Source organism: Myxocyprinus asiaticus, chromosome 18 (genome assembly GCF_019703515.2).
Source record: "Myxocyprinus asiaticus isolate MX2 ecotype Aquarium Trade chromosome 18, UBuf_Myxa_2, whole genome shotgun sequence".
Classification (NCBI taxonomy): Eukaryota; Metazoa; Chordata; class Actinopteri; order Cypriniformes; family Catostomidae; genus Myxocyprinus; species Myxocyprinus asiaticus.
In genome coordinates this window covers 17,568,959-17,586,678 of record NC_059361.1, presented here as the reverse complement: position 1 = coordinate 17,586,678, position 17,720 = coordinate 17,568,959, and the positions used below count along the sequence as shown (strand labels likewise).

Here is a 17,720-nt window from a genome sequence, read left to right as displayed (position 1 = left end):
AGCCCACACTCCCTCCTCCAATACAAAGTTTAAATATTTCTCCCATAATTTCTTGATAGAAGTCAAAGCTCCGTCCCCCAGACTCTAAATTAGCAGGGAGTAATAATTGACCCGATTGAAATACAGATGTTCAAACTCTGGCCACCAGAGAGCGACAGATACTCAAAGCTTAGGTTGGGTTCTGAAGAAACTCCCGCCAACAGCTCTAAATGAAAACAGACCCGTCTGTGAGGTATTTCAGAGCAATAACTCCCAACATTAGTTCTCAACGCTGGCTGATTTACAGTCAGAGGGAATAAAAGGCGATTACAATTCAGTTCGTGCTGAGGTCAGCGCCACTATGCTAATCAAAGCCGGACTTGAAGAGCCCTCTGTTCTGGCCCTGGGTCACTCTGCTTTGAGAAATAACCGGTTGTCAGGGATGTGCGCGTCAGCAACAAAGTACATCTTGTCGGGACTTGGGGAGGAAACAGGAGCGAGTCAATAAAAATGGGCTTATTAGATTTTTAGCATAAAGAAGTTGCTTTGTGTAGCAGTCTGTGCATCCATGCCAACACACGTGCCCACACAAAGTGGAAACTAGTGGTTCACAGATATGAGATTTTCAATAATAGCCAATAAAGCATGGTTACTTATGCCGATATAATGCCATGTTGGCTATTTTTTATAGTATAGCCTGTATTGTATAGTACAATTTAATGTTAGCAAATGAGTTGTACACAAAATTGCTAAAATTATATAATTTACAATACTAAATTATATAATAAAATAATGTATTAAATATTTTACACAATATTTAGTAAAAAAAATAAATAAATATTTGAAAACAGAAACAATGCAGTATCCGCTAACAAGGTTTTTGGTAGATATTGGAACTGGGACACTTCTTGGCCAAGTATAGGCATGCCAATAATCTCATAATGCTTAAATATGGACGAGATATGCCAAAACAGTGCCGACCTGCTGAAGCATGGACTCTACAAGACCCCTGAAGGTGTCCTGTGGTATCTGGCACCAAGACATTAGCAGCAGATCCTTCAAGTCCTGTAATTTGCAAGGTGGAGCCACCATGGATTGGACTTGTTGGTCCAGCACATCCCACAGATGCTTAATCAGATTGAGATCTGGGGAATTTGGAGGGCAGGGCAGCACTTTGAACTCTTCATCATGTTCCTCAAACCATTCCCGAACAATGTGTGCAGTGTGGCAGGGCACATTTACAGTGTTGGGGAGTAATGGAATACATGTAACGGGATTACGTATTTAAAATACAAAATATAAGTAACTGTATTCCACTAAGGTTACAATTTAAATCATTGGTAATAAGAATACAGTTACATTCAAAAAGTATTTTGATTACTGAAGAGATTACTTTGCATTTTATTGTAATTTGTTTCATTTAATATTTAGTCCTTTCAGATGGAAAACATTTATACATATAAATTATGCGATCCAAAGTGCATTTGAACAGCGGTGAAACATTTTCTTATGATGTGTTACATTCATACGAGCAGACAGAGAAGTACGTTTGAAGTAAGTTTGGAGCAGAAGAAATAGAAATATACCTTGTGTAAACTGTCAGCTTTACGCTAAGCTAAAATGCTATTTCTAGCCATTTTACATGCACGTTACCAGGCACGATCATATTTTTTTATCAAGAAAATTCACGTTGGATCATAGTTTTATTTTTTTCTAGTAAGACCTTTGATATTAGGGCAAAAATTGCATTCTTCATAATAATTTTTTTATTGTTTTCCTGTAAAAATATCTAAAAATCCTTAAAACAAGATCAATTTGATTTATCTTGTTTTAGAAACAACACTGTATGAGATATTTAGGTTTTTCAGAGAATGTATTTTTAACATGTGTATTCTGTCTTACTGGCAGAGTTTTTATGTCAAAACAAGTAAAAAATCTACCATTGCTGAAGAAGTAATCCATAGTATTTAGAATACATTACTGACCTTGAGTAATCTAACGGAATACGTTACAAATTACATTTTACAGCATGTATTCTGTAATCTGTAGTGGAATACATTTCAAAAGTAACCCTTCCAACCCTGCGCATTTTACCTGTTGAAAGAGACCACTGCCATCAGGGAATACCATTACAATTAAGGGGTGTACCTGGTCTGCAACGATGTTTAGGTAGGTGGCACGCGTCCAGTTGACGTCCACATGAATGGCCAGACCCAGGGCCATTTTTTCCCTCCTCGGACCACTGTCCGGGAGCACCCCACAAGCCTTGCCATTTCAAAGATGCTCTGACCCAGTCATCTGGCCATAACAATTTGGCACTTGTCAAAGTCGCTCAGGTAGCTCAGGTCTCACTCCAGCCCATTGCTCCTGCATTCAACACGTTGACTGTGAGAACTGATTGCTCACATCTAATTTACCCAGACCTTGACATGTGGCCTTGTTAGGAGATAATCAACATTATTTGTTTCACCTGTGGGTTAGGTTATAATGTTTTGGCTTATCGGTGTAGCATTCTGACACTAGTGGAAACTTCCATTGTGTTTGTAATGAATGACTCTGTAGATGTGTCCCAAATGATGCACTATACACTATGCACTTACACTATATACAAAGACATCTAGTGTATGAATTTTCAAAGGGTAGTATCATCTCAAACGGAACACTAACTTTTTTCACTACACGGAATCATTCACTGTTTTTCAGCTTATGGATATACATAATACATATCAAAAGCATGCAATGTATTGCCGCTTGCATTAGAACATTAGCCAACCTCAGTCAGAGACTATTTAGCAGAGGCGGGCCACTTCTATTAAAATGAATGCAAGAAATTGGAACGCCAAACAGACAACGGATGTAGAAAGGAAGTTCTATCTTACAGGTAAAAGAGCCAGTCACCTTTTAGATATAGACATCGTCTGTCAATCAACTCAAGAGCATGCATGCGCATTAGCGATACAATCCTGGAAAATTGTGTTTTTTAGCGTAATCTGAGCCCAAGAAGCACGTTTTTATGATTCCAGTGTTGTCAAGTTTTACTGCTTATTTGAAATTATATCCTTTAATGGTAATGTTGACCATTCACTTTCCTCCATTCAAGTTGATAGGAGCTGGCTGCTCTTGAATGCTGCTTGTTTACATAGAAAAATAGCTGCCTGAGAGCATTCCAAATGTGGCTAGAAAGGTGACTTTGCCTCAGTTAAAATTGTCAGGCCAGCATTGTGGCCAGGTAACTGTATATCAGAAATTTTGGAATGCCTCATGTCCAATCAGATTCGAGGATCAGAACTAATGGCTGTATATAGCATTCTATCATTAGTAGAAATGTATATAAATTGGGTCCAAGAATTACTAAGGGTTTGTTTTTATTTTTAATGTGTATGAGTTTATTTCTTCAGCAGTAGAATTATGAAGAGCGTAGTCAATGTGTGTGGTCTTATCTAATGACACACATCTTACTGTAAACAGAAAAATATAGCCAGTTCTCGCAAATGCTCAACCAGCCGTATTCATTTTGGAAGCAAAACTGCCTCACAAACACTGTTTGGCAGCTGAAACCCTGAATAGCCCGGTTTGGGTTTATTGCTTTGTCTTCACCCAATGACCTAATGATTAGGTCAGAGAATTCATGCTGCCTCCACTTTTATGATGCAGTGGTAACAAAACTGCGCATGAGTATTGCATGTAACAGGCCTCTGTCCATGTCTTTGTCTGGCCTTTGACAGGGTCTTAATTGGTGCTGCGGCACTTTGATCATACTCAGAGATTAAGTGAAGCTTGAGACCTATTATTCCTACCGTGGGAGTCCACATGAAAAGAAACCCTACCAAGAATGTCCATACCAGTCCAGTGCATTATGGGATAGTGTCTGTTGAATATATGCCAGCAGAAAAATCGATTTAAAGTTTCTTTTACTTCCTTATTCAAACAGACAGTAATTTATAAACTGTAGCAATTTTTACAAAGCGGAAGGCATGGAAGTCTCTCTGATCTTAAGGTAATGTGTGTTACTTGGTAGAATCCCAAGCTGTGTCCCAAATGACGCCATATACACTAAGCACTTACAGAATACACTATGCACTCAGCCATGTAGTGTATACATTTTCAAAGTGTAACATTGTCCCAAATGGAACACTTAACGTTTTTTTAACTACACGGAAGCATTTGCCGTTTAACAGCTGATGGAAGTGAAAAATGCATGTGATGTGTTGCAACTCAGTTTAAATATTTTAGCTAAAATAATTAACATATTCACAAATGGGTGATGGTAGAACATTCAACTCACATTTGTAAAGTGCTGTCTTCATTGAAGTTTTGCTAGTCGCCACATTCTCCATTCTTTACAATTGTTTTGTCAGACAAGCAAAGCAGCCAGGTAACTCAACCCCTTCCACTACGTACAGCAAGCCACGAGCGCTGAGTGCATGAAATGTCCAACATTCCATGCTCCATTTTGACAGTTGAACAAGTGCATCATCTGTGTACTCGTAGCACACATTTTACATTGCATTTAGAGTGTTAACATACTACTCGGACTACTTACACTATAAAATGGCGTAGAATAGTGCAGAAGTGTGCGGTTTGGGACGTACCTGCAAACTAGCGCCAACATCGTTGTTGTCTATCAAACACCTCCCTGCAACATCAAAAATGAAAATATAAAACATTATGAAATATAATAAAAATGATAATGAAAAACAGGCTAATGGAAAACTATAACAAAATAAAATAAAACCTTAAAAATGGGTAATGTTCTTTTTAAATCCGTTCTTTATTAGGCTGTCACAAAAAAAAAAAAAAAAAAAACTCCATGCATTGTTCTGGGAAGGTAAGTTTATGGTTATAAACAATAAAACCTATAAAGAATGTTTCTAGAATGTTAGGAGTTGGTGGGTCAGAAACAGATCTATACTTAAGTCCTTTTTTACATAAAATGTCCACTTTCACCTTCACATCCTTCTTCTTTTGATTTTGGCGAATCACATTCTTTATGCATATCGCCACCTACTGGGCAGGGAGACGAATTTATAGCATAAAAATGACTTTAAGGTACGCTCAGTAACTTTTGTCATCTTGGACTTACACTCACACTTATAACGGCTTGGATGCAGTATCATTTTAAATCAATAGTTTTCAGTTTCAGATGCCATTGTAGAAATTTAGTATTCACAGCCAGCCATGATTTCTTTAATCAATGAGTGAAAGTGTCAAATAACAGGACGGTTACTGAGATTATGCGAGTAGTATTTGGCTGGTCATGTGATTCTAAACTGGCAGCCCCATGTGCGGACCCTCTCCATGTAGAATAAAGCAGCTTTTATAAGGTTACTGATATGACTGAAGTCTTCTTTTTAATCTGAGTGGTCATGATTTACTGCAAAATTAAAATGTATGTCTTTAGTAGTACAACTTTTGAATGAGTTCACCTTTAAATATTGATCTGTTTCTCACCTACACCCAGTGGCGTCTCAGGGTCATTATTTAGTGTGGGGCACAAACAATCACTTAACAATCAATTATTTATTTATTAAAAGTCTGTTATTTTAGTGGAGTAACTGTGTTAACTGAGCTTCACAGATGTGCTTCTAATGTTACACTTTATGTTCACATCAGGGACTATGAAGTTCTCTGAACTTGTGCATGTGTGTATGCACTTTAACCGGCAAAGTTTAAAAACCACGTTTTAGCACAGCGGTTGATTGACAGGTATAAGTTTCACACTAGAACTTGTTTTGTTCATTGTTGTGCATGAAATAAACTGCATCTTTTCTTGAACATCATTTTTTATTCCCTCATGCTGGTAGGTTAACAACGACCACTGAACTCCTGCTTCTATCAACCAACACTACTGACACCCCCTGTTACACTAAGGAATTACAACTAATCATCACATCCCCCTTTCTTTAAGGCAAATATTTCAACAATAAACCAAACAAACTACCAGTGCCAGCTGTCTTACCCAGTTTGTTACTTTAACATTTTATTGCTGTTAATTACAAATATTATTATTTTTTATTTTTTTTTATTTTACTTTTACTGTCCCTTTAGTCACAGGTTCAGTCTCTCAGGCTTTCTACTTATTCTGGTAGATCTTCTCAGCACAGGTTCACCTGGAGTATGTGCATTGGTGTTACAGTCTGTGACAAGTGGAGAAATGGACTCAGACTCAGTATGGGCTTTGCTGAGTTCTGGGACAGTCTCTTGTGTTTTTAGAAGACTGCATCGATTACGTCTGAAGATATGTCCTTCCTCAGTCCTCACAGTGAAAGATTTTGGAGCTACTTCCTGAAGAACAGTAGCCTTTGTCTTCCAACCATCAGGATTTTAGATCCTGACTGTGTCATTAGTCGACAGAAGTGGAAGCTGCTTAGCTGTCCTGTCATAGAATGACTTCTGCTTCATCTTTTGTTGTTGTAGTTTTTGTTCTATCCTTGAATCTTTGCTTTGTTTCATGTAGCTTGGCAGTGTGGTGCGCAGTTTTCTATTCATCAACAATTCAGCAGGTGACAGTCCACACTCCAGTGGTGATGCTCTGTAGCTCGGTAGAGCAAGGTAAGGATCTGAGCCACTGTCCGCAGCTTTCTTCAGGAGCTGTTTGAGAATGTGGACTCCTTTTTCCGCTTTTCCATTTGACTGTGCATACAGAGGACTGGATGTCACATGCTTGAAGTCGTACTGTTCTGCAAAGTCATGCCATTCTTTACTACTGAAACAGGGTCCATAATCACTCATTACAGTGTTTGGTATGCCATGCCTGGCAAAAATGGATTTTGCATGGGTTATGACACAGTTTGATGATGTGTTTGACAACAAAGCCATTTCAGGGAAGTTTGAGTAATAGTCAATGATCACCAAGTAGTCTTTTCCTTTAAGCTGAAACAAATCCATTCCCACCTTGTGCCATGGTGTTGATGATACTTCAGTTACCACCATAGGCTCTTTGGTTTGCTTGTTCCTGTGTTTCTGACTTGTGTCACATATGCTTATCAATCTCTCAATGTCCCTGTTTATTCCAGGCCAGAAAACTGTATCTCTCGCTCTCTGTTTGCATTTCTCGACACCGAGATGACCTTCATGGATCCTGTGTAGTACATCCTGTCTCATCTTTAGTGGAATGACAATTCTGCTTTGCTTCAGCAACAGTCCATCAGTGACACTGAGTTCACCTCTGATGTGGTAGAACTGTGTAAAGGAACCTACAGGCCATCCATTTTTCATGTTATTAATAACACACTGCAGCTCTGTATCTTCTGCTGTTTCAGCAGCTATTTGTCTGGATTTTGCGTCTGATATTGGAAGTGCAGAAGACACCATGCTCACTTGACACTGAACATCCTCTTCAGTAGTACTTCCGATGTTACTTGTAGGTGCTCGTGAGAGCACATCTACAATTATCAGGTGCTTTCCTGGTGTGTAGATCAGCTCAAAGTCATACCTCTGCATCTTCATCATCAAACGTTGAATCCTTGGTGACATTTCGTTCAGATTCTTTTTGATAATGGCAACTAGTGGGCGATGGTCTGTTTCCACTGTAACTGTGGAATCTCTCCAGGCCAAACACTAGCCCCAGGCATCCTTTTTCTATTTGAGCATATCGACACTCAGTCTCTGTCATGGACCTGGATGCGTAGGCCACTGGTTTCCAATGCTCACCTTCAGCTTGTAGAAGCACTGCACCGATTCCGTTCTTTGAGGCATCTGTCGACACTTTGATCCTCTTTGTCGGGTCGTAGAATGTCAGCACAGGTGCAGTTGTCAGTGTTTCTTTGAGTTGTTGCCATTCATGCTCATGTCTACTTGTCCATTTAAACTCAGTCTCTTTGTGTAGGAGTTCACGGATGCAAGATGTTTTTGCGGATAAATTTGGAATGAATTTACCTATGAAACTGACCATCCCCATGATGCGTAACACTCCAGTCTTGTCTGTAGGACTTGGCATGTCTTTTATGGCATTTACTTTTTCTTGGTCGGGTTGAATGCCTTGTGCAGAGAGCTTGTCCCCCAGAAAGATAATTTCTTGAATTCCAAACAGGCATTTGCTCTTGTTTAGCTTTAATCCATACTTGCGTACCTGCTCCAGCACTTTTGTCAGCCTCGCATTGTGTTCTTGGTCTGTGGAGCCCCATACGATGATGTCATCAACATATACCCGAACTCCACCTAGTCCCTCAATGATATGCTCCATGGCTCTGTGAAATATCTCAGATGCTGAGGTGATGCCAAAGGGAAGTCTGAGGAAGCAGTATCTGCCAAAAGGTGTATTAAAGGTGCAATATTTGGTGCTGTTTTCATCCAATTTTAGCTGCCAGAAACCTTGTGATGCATCAAGTTTTGAGAAATATCTGGCACTCGCCATCTCACTTGTGATTTCTTCACGCTTGGGTATCTGATAATGCTCACGCCTAATGTTCTCATTCAGATCTTTTGGGTCCATACTTATTCTCAGGTCGCCATTCTTTTTCTTTGCGCACACCATGGAGTTGACCCAGTCGGTTGGTTCTTCGACGTACTTTATCACACCCAGCATCGTCATCCTGTCCAGTTCCTTTTTTAAACGGTCTCTCAGCGGTGCTGGAACTCTTCGTGCAGCATGCACAACTGGTTGTGCATTCTCTTTTAACTGGATTTTATATGTGAAGGGCAGTGCACCAAGTCCTCTAAAAACATCTTCAAAGTTCTGTGTTATAGAGTCAACAGTGTCACTTGGTGTACTTACAGCTGTGTTGATGCAATACACTCTTTTCACCAGCCCCATATCCTCACAGGCTTTATCACCCAGTAGTGAATCAAGGTCCTCAGCAACGACAGAGAAGAATAGGTGGTGTACTTTTTCAGCCTGCATGTACCTAAACACATTTTCTGCCCATTGTAGTCTTTCAACTCTGTCATTTCTATGTATATTTTTGGTTTCTCTTTCATCACTTTAATGTCAGTTGTGCTGATCAGGTTTGCCTTTGCACCAGTGTCCAGTTTCATTGTTATTATTGTCCCATTTATCTCCAGTGTTGCTGTCCACTTATCCTCTCTGACAGCATCAACTTGTTTTTCTGTTTCATCTTCACAGTTAACCATGCCAACAAAGAATGTTTCACACAGATCTGTGTCCTCCACTATGTTTATAGATTTTCTATTCTTCTCCTCTTTTCTTTTTGAGAAACACTGCTTTGCAAAATGGTTCTTGCCCCGACAATTAGAGCATAGTTTACTATAAGCTGGACACTGTTTTGCAATTAAATGCTTGTCCATCTGTTCGCTGTGCAGGTCGGGTCTGCGTGCGTGTCCTTCCTTCACTAGAGACAGCACTGACAGCCGCGCCATCACTTTCTCTGACACTCGCTGTGCTCACCGTCATCTCGCTGAATGTCCTCACATGCATTTGCGAGAGCTCACTTGCCTGGCAGATCTTGATAGCCCCTTCCAGCATCAGCTCCGTTTCCCTCAGTAACCGTTCTCTGATTTTTTTATCCTCCAGACCAAACACGATCTGGTCTCTGAGCATGGAGTCCCTCAGTGTAGCAAAACTGCATGACTGTGCTTTAAGCTTCAGGTCGGTCAGAAAATTATCAAAAGGTTTGCGCTGTTGCTGCACTCGTGATCGAAAAACATATCTCTCATAAGTCTCGTTCTTTTTCGGAGAGCAGTGGGCATCAAACTTCTCAAGCACTTTATCCAGTTTATCTTTGTCATCAGCATCTTCATATACAAAGGTATTGTACACTTCTATGGCTTGAGGGCCTGCTATAGTTAGCAGTAACGCTACCTTCCTAGTGTCCGGCTTCGTCTCTAGGCCCATGGCCGTGATATACAGCTGAAACTGCTGCTTGAAGGTGCGCCAATTGCTGTCGACATTCCCCGCTAGTTTTAAACTAACAGGTGGCTTCAAAGAATCCATGTCACTTTTCACAATGCACCCCGTTTTGGTTTTACTCCTGGTACCATGTTTTGTTCATTGTTGTGCATGAAATAAACTGCATCTTTTCTTGAACATGTCTCATTTTTTATTCCCTCATGCTGGTAGGTTAACAACAACCACTGAACTCCTGCTTCTATCAACCAACACTACTGACAACCCCTGTTACACTAAGGAATTACAACTAATCATCACAGAACTCATTGGTTTCACCGGACTCAAACAAGAAGAGTCAAAAAATCTATCATAAAAGCCTCTCTACTGTCATATATGTGCCATTATAATGGATTCTACGCTCCTCAATGCCCTAGTACTTATAAAATGAAAACAAGCATGACTGATAAAAATAGACCATTACAGAAATTTTACACAGTGATGAATAAAGAAATTTTTTGGGCAACCTCTGAACATGATGCCACAAAAACATCCCTAATTATTTAATCTCAGCACAAAACATCACTAAGACATGCACATCCATGTCAAAAATCTCAAGTGACCATGAAAGTAAACCACAAATAGGCAAATCATCAAAGGTTGAGCATATTATCTTACTAACTCGAATGAACAGCATAACAAAACTAATCAAAACGACAGACTCCCAATATTTAGCAGTCACTGATATCTAATACAAACCAATTCATCAACAATACAACACCTTAACGCAATGGCATACAATTCAATTAAATGATGAACGGTGCTTAACTATTCCAACCAACAACACAATCTAATGTATTTTTTAAAACTTACCAATGAAGTTCACTACGCAGGTCTGCAGTCAAGAGCTATATCTTCCGATGCTCATGTCAACAGCTTGACATAAATATGATCAAAGCATTTGATTGGTTCAGGGACAAAGGCAAACTAGCCCCTCAGGCCATCATTGAACGCTCGTTGCACATGCGCATGACATTCTCCACTGATTAACATTAAGGATGAAGGGCTAGCCCCACGCATAGCAAATGAGGACAATTAAATGGCTTTTACGTAACATACCTTAATAATAATAGAAATTCTCAAAAGAATATATACTTTTTTTTTCTTGTATAATGGACATAAAACACGTTTAAGTTGTGGAAAATATATTATTTCTTAAAATAAATTTATGATGATGCCAAATTTATGATGGGGCTTAGCCCCACTTGCCCTTAGTGTAGAGAAGCGGCTGCCCACATCTATCATATCGCTTCTGGACATACAGAATTAACTACTGGAGTCTTATGGATTAATTTTATGCTGCCTTTATGTGCTTTTTGGAGCTTCAAAGTGTTGGTCACCATTCCCTTTGAATGTATGGACCTGAGATATTTTTCTAAAAATCTTCGTTTGTGTTTTGCGGAAGAAAGAAAGTCACACATCTGGGATAGCATAAGGGCGAGTAAATTATGAGAGAATTTTCATTTTCGGGTGAACTATCCCTTTAAGGGTTAGATCAGGTACAAATAGGTAACAGTTAAGGTAACAGTTGCAGGATACCACTTTTTACAGTGTGGAAACCAAAAATTGTTGGTTGGGAAGCCATGTATCCATGAACTTGCTGACCCCGTTACAAAAGACAGTCAGGGTCCGAGATCAGCTACTGTACCACACACATAATGTGACGGATATTCCCATGCAGAGGACACACCCTCTATGGCAACTTTAACTGCTAGTGCTTCCCACACCGATATCTACATGTGCGTAAAAGCACAACGTCTTTCACTCATCGATCGGTCTTTTCAGCGCGATTTTTCACTTCTGTCAGAGGTTTATAATTTGCCGCTTCTGGAGAGCGTCGGACGATTCCAGCGAGGCGCGTACTGGGGTTACGCGAGGGTAAAGCACTCATCCACATTCAGTGAGTTAGTGGGAAAGTAAATGGGATGAAAGCTCAAGTCAGTGAGCCAGCAGGTCGGACATTCAAAGCTTCTTAACTGCAGCAGGTGGAAGGAGGAAGAGGAGAGCCACCCTGGACTCCGCACGGAGCGTGGAAAGGACCGGTGCGTGAGAGAGATCGGTGAACCACCTCAGTGATCTTATCATCTACCTGTGCATCATTTAGCTAATTTATTTTGCTCAGTTTCACGTAGTGTCATACATGATGGACAGATTGACAGTGTGAAGAAAACGCCACTAAACATGCTGTTCGATACGCGCAGAACAACTCCGCAAATGTCTGCTATGAGGATGGATAGAGACCGAAAGATTTGGCACTCATGGGACAAATCGAGTATGGGCAGAAGGAGTGATATTAGGGCGATGATAAGGGATGTGGAGCGGGGACAGCAATGGACCGTGATTTTTCTGGTGTCACTCGCTCTGCAGCCGCAGGTAAGCTGCTGATTACGCGCTATTTTCAGCCGCCGTTTAACCCTGCCTTGACTTTTTTCACGGTTGTTTTCCCTGCCCAGTACTTCCCAGAGACGATCCGCGACTGTTTTTCCTACTTTACATCTCTTTACAACATATTTGCACCTATTCCATTTAGCTGATACCGTTTGGAGCAACCTGTTGTTCCGTCTCATTTGTTGCGCGCTGGACTTGTCGCTCTTTTGGGCGTGTTGTTTCATTTTTCATGCTGATATTTCATTCTCATACTCAATCATGGCTCATATACTACAAAACTCAGCGCTGCTGCCCAAAAATATCTGAAGCGCATAGGAATTTGTTGTAAAGCTTTTTCTGCGCACAAATTTTCTGTTGCAGAGAATTTAAAAACAAGGCTAAACATATTTGTGTATAAAATGTACCCTATTTGACAGCACTCGTTTATTTGCACATGAAAGAGTATTATGTATCATTTTGCTGAGGATATTGCAGTGTTTTTCTGTTTAGAGAGAGACTTATTGTTAAAGGGATAGTTCACCCCAAAATGAAAATTCTATCACCATTTACGCACCCTTATGCCATCACAGATGTGTATGACTTTCTTTCTTCTGCAGAACACAAAGATTTTTAGAAGAATATCTCAGCTCTGTATGTCCAGTCAGTGCAAGTTAATGGTGGCCAGAACTTTGAAGGTCTAGAAAGCACATAAAGGTAGCATATAATTAATACAGTGGTTAAATCTTTATCTTCAGAAGCGATATGATAGGTGTCGGTGAGAAACATATCAATATTTAAGTCCCTTTTTTTACTATAAATTCTCCTCCCTGCCTAATAGGTGGCGATATGCACAAAGAATGTGAATCGCCCAAAACAAAAGAAGAAGAAAGTGAAAGTGGAGATTTATAGGCTGTGTCTCATTTGGAAGGCTGCGTCCTCCGGAGGTCGCATTTGTCAGCCGCATACGTCATCGAGGCTGTCTCATTTCAGAAAAGCGAGTAGGACACTTCGAATGCAGCCTTCTTTCACGGGAATTCGGAGGATGCATGAAGTGTATCCTTCGTGGGCACTCACAACACACGATTCTTTGGTTCAACGGAAATGTTGCCAATTTTATTATTTAAAATTATGCCAATTTGCACGTAAATATGACGTTCAAACGCAAGTAATGTTAATTCCCAAGTTGAAGTACCTCAGTAGATGGGTGCAGAGTATATAATATGTATAATTATATTAATATATAATTAAAATAAAGTATTAGACTAAAAGTACACCTGTAAAATCTATTTTCTTTTCTTTTTACATCATTATAACTCTCCTAAAATGTACCTCAAGCATTCCCTTCCAGAGGGACTTTGATCCCTTCTCATTCAAAGCGCTCACACTTGTTAAAGAGTGGCGTGCTGTCATAGCAACCATGTTACATTCCGTTTCTGTTTCGTCTCGTTTAAACGAGGCTTGTTTAAAGGAGGACACTCAGTATACTGCAGCCTTCAAAGGACGTGTCCTACCTAGCACGCAGCCTTCGAAACGAGACACACATATAGTAATGGTATACCTGAAATTTTTTTATGTCTACATGAGATAGTAAAGTAGCAGCCATGGTGATTTTACAAAGAGAAATAGGTCTCTGTATAGGCATGTGATTTTGCTTGTGTTTGCAGTTCCAGAAAAGATGATTCCATCCATATGGCTTTACTGCATTTAGTAAAGAGAAAAAATATGTAGATATCCCCTAAGAATTGCATAAGGAAAATGGTTTGAAAATGAACACACTGATTTCCTTGCTGTTTTAAACCAAAAGGCAATTGACGAGCAATTTATAGCAGTCCATCTCTATAGGGGCATAATATAATTCTTGATTCTATTCTACTCCCAATGATACAATTCCCTCCAGGACCAGCCACCTACTATTCCAAGCTTTGAGGTCTCCGCTGGGGTTGTTGGTCTATAGTAAAGATGACACCTCACCTGCTGTGGAGGGCAGGCCCTGGGAATGGGAACCTTTTGACTGGATGTGGGTCACTGCTGTATGAACATACCTGTCCTGACACTAAGGGCGTGTGAAAACCGCAAATATTTTGTTTCTACGGATCTTTCTTGGATGATAATCTCAAGACTGTTCAACAGTGTGTTGCAGTAAATCTAAAGTTTTACAGATCATAGAAATGCAGATTCTAGAAATGAAGGATTACATGGCTTTGTGTTGTTTTTAAAAGGTTTGGTAATGCTTTGATTTTTGGGTGGTAAAAATAATATTGCATAGGTTGCATATGTGTAGAAATGATGCACTAAATAAGGAGAACCGTTGCAGAAAAGTTTCAAATAGGCCAGCTGTGTTCTATGCTGTGTTGGATAATGCTGGTCTTGTACTCAGATTGTGGAGTGTAGTAGTTGAAGAATAGCCATTTATCAACATACACAGTTAGAATAGCAAGGCAAGTTTATTTATATAGCACATTTCATACAATGGCAATTCAAAGTGCTTTACATATACATTTGAAAGAAAATACAAGATACATAAAAAAATAAAAATCAATTAAGAACATGAAATAAGAATAAAAATAAAATAAATTTGATTTTTTTTTTAATCATTAAAATGAATAATAAGAAAAATAATATAAAATTGTTAACACCATCCATAACTGTTGTTAACCTTTCCTGATTAAACAGAGGATAACCAAAAATTGTTAACACACACTTTAATTGTTGTTAACCTTCCCTCATTAAAAAGAGGATAACCAAAACTGTTGATACGCAGTTTAATTGTTGTCAACCTTCCCTGGCACAGCAGAGGATAACTAAATTGTTAACACCATAATGCTGAAGTAATCTAACTAAAGAGATTCAAATCTGCTTCCGTGCCGACACAGAGAGAGACCATTATATTCGCAGTTCACACATACTTTTGATGAGGCAGCTGTCTTCGGTTTCAGATATTACTGGAACACTGTATTGGTTCAACTGCGTGTTCTTGGGTATCGGTCCCTCTTTTTATGTGTCCATTAAATCGTTTGACGGTCTTATTGTCTGTGTCTGCATTTAACAATGTTACACAAGCACAATATGCCCTGTGTTTATACCTTTTTAAAGCAGCATATTGCATTCGACATTGTGTGACTTTAAGAGTTATGGGTTAACGTTATTTCCTCATCCCCAATAATAGGATACAAAGCAATATTTGTTCATTATCCTACTTTGTCTAATTCTGCTGACTTTATGACTGATCTTTGATATCAATCTGGTCTTACTGTGATTTAAGTCCACTTAGGTTTTAAACCACATTATTTTACTTGATAAGCTTGAAAACATTGTGCAAACAGTACATGGTCATTCTACGACTATCATATAAGTCATATCATGCAAGTTATAACTACTTACATAAACATCTGGACTTGTGTATACTGGAACATCTATTTATGGTTCAACATGCGTCTACTAACGACACAGAATGGCAGTGACAGCCAGCGCATCCTCATCCACTTTCATTCATTTCTAGCTTTTTTTTATTCAGGTTCCGGGGCTTTTGTAGATCAGTGGTTAGATGGATTGATCAGATGTCTGCAGTTTTTCACTTTTCTTTGTGCAAAGGTCAAAATGGCACATTTACCTATTTAAATGAATATCAGACACTAAAAGTACATCGAATTATAGTCATTAACAGGAATATAATTTAGCGTCTGTTGTTGTTTATTCTTTAGGACTTGCTATTAGCTGTTGTCATTGCATAATTAATGAGGTACATCTGTGTAGGTTTTGTGAGTTTTTGGGGGTGTTATTAATAGAGCCTGAACCGATATGGGATTTTTGAGACTGATACCGATTATACCAATATGGATGCCGATATAGTACATTTTTGAGCTGGAATGAAAACAGACCTTTTCTATGTGGATTGTGCACCGATTTTGCACCGATATGACTATGTAAAGGTACTCAGAAGGCTGCTTTCTTAAGCATTTTTATCAAAGAATATTTGACATTATTATTATACATTGTCAACAAATTCTAGAAGTGAACACTGAGAAAATAAAGAATAAATAAAAATACAATAAATAGCTAAATAAACATCAGTACTGTATGTTCAGTATCAGTCAGTTGCTGACCATTAAAATAAAGAATAAATTCAAATAAAATAAATAGCTTAATAAACATCAGTACTGTATGTTCAGTATCAGTCAGTTGCTGACCATTTAGATAAAGAATAAATAAAAATAAAATATAAAGCTAAATAAACATCAGTACTGTATGTTCAGTATCAGTCAGTTGCTGACCATTAAAATAAAGAATAAATTCAAATAAAATAAATAGCTATCAGTACTGTATGTTTAGTATCTTAATGTATTTTAATACTGTCAGTCAGTTAGGGGCAGGTTGTAAAACCAGAAGCATTTACACCTGCTGAGTGAAGAGATAAACAGCGGCAGCGGTGTTACACTGTATTCTGCTATACAAGTTCAGGGGAAACATTCAACAGTGGAAAACTAGACTTTTAAATATTAAATTTTATAAATGCAATGACTGGAATTGTTCGGTTGAAGGGGGTACCAAACTGTAAATCTTAAATCCTAAACAAAACAGTTTGGTGAATACATGTTTACACATTAGCTTCCACTCAGCTGACAAGCTATGAAAGTAGCTACATGGTTGGCTAGTTAGCTATAAGCTCGTTGTCACGGAGAGTAAAAGACGGACTTTGTTTGTTTACTTTCCAGCATTGCGTCTCACCAGCTTACAACGTAGCCTGAAATCAACACTTATCAGACACAATCCACCACTGCACCGTTGTCTGCTGAGCTGCAAAAAGATGCTCTGATGTTTACCTTTCAATCTGCTACATTACTGACTGCACTAAAAAACTATAGCTGGCTAACATAGTAAACAGATGTGATAAACATGAGTGACATGGTTGTCAGGGACAAGGTTAACGTTATATTAGTTATATTGAAAAGGGGAAATTATGAGGTCATTGTTTATTAACTTTCCAGTATGTATTTCACAAACTAGTTAGCAACTTACTGAGAAGACACTGCTTAACTCTGCACTGTCTGCAGAACCACCGTCAGCTCAGCTCTGTAAACAATGGAGTCGGAGTGCACTCTGCTGGACAAACTACGTTATGACACCAGTTCTAAATCACCCCAAGCATTGTTTTCTGTATTATATGTTCTGAAAAAAAAAGTTTTCATATCTGCGCATATCGAAAAACATATACGCCGATACTGATATATCTGTGAAAGGCTAATACCGGCCCGACCGATAATAAATCGGTCGGGCACTAGTTATTAATTAACATTTAAAAGTTATTGGGGGTTATAGTTATGTTTTAAGTTCAGTTTAATATTAATTATGTCGTATTATATGACATTGGTTTTTTTTTAGTTACCGTGGGTGAGATTAGTGTTCCTTTGAGTTAGGTGTAATACTGTTTAAGGAATGAATGGTTATCACAATGCTTTTCGGAGCTCTGAATCAAGTGAATCACGCAATCAAAATATGATAAAAGTGTCGGTAAATAATGCAATGTTTTGGA

At 38.8% G+C, this 17,720-nt stretch overlaps 1 protein-coding gene across 2 annotated transcripts in view; it reads left to right on the top strand.

Annotated features, from left to right (window-relative positions):
• Positions 1–11,540: 11,540 nt before the first annotated feature.
• Positions 11,541–17,720, top strand: part of LOC127456491 (protein jagged-2-like) — an 84,129-nt gene continuing 77,949 nt past the window's right edge. For both annotated transcript variants that reach the window (XM_051725011.1, XM_051725010.1), the window contains exon 1: positions 11,541–12,196. In XM_051725011.1, coding sequence (XP_051580971.1) covers positions 12,005–12,196 — 192 coding nt within the window. In that variant the 5' untranslated portion in view covers positions 11,541–12,004. The remainder of the gene's footprint in view (positions 12,197–17,720) is intronic.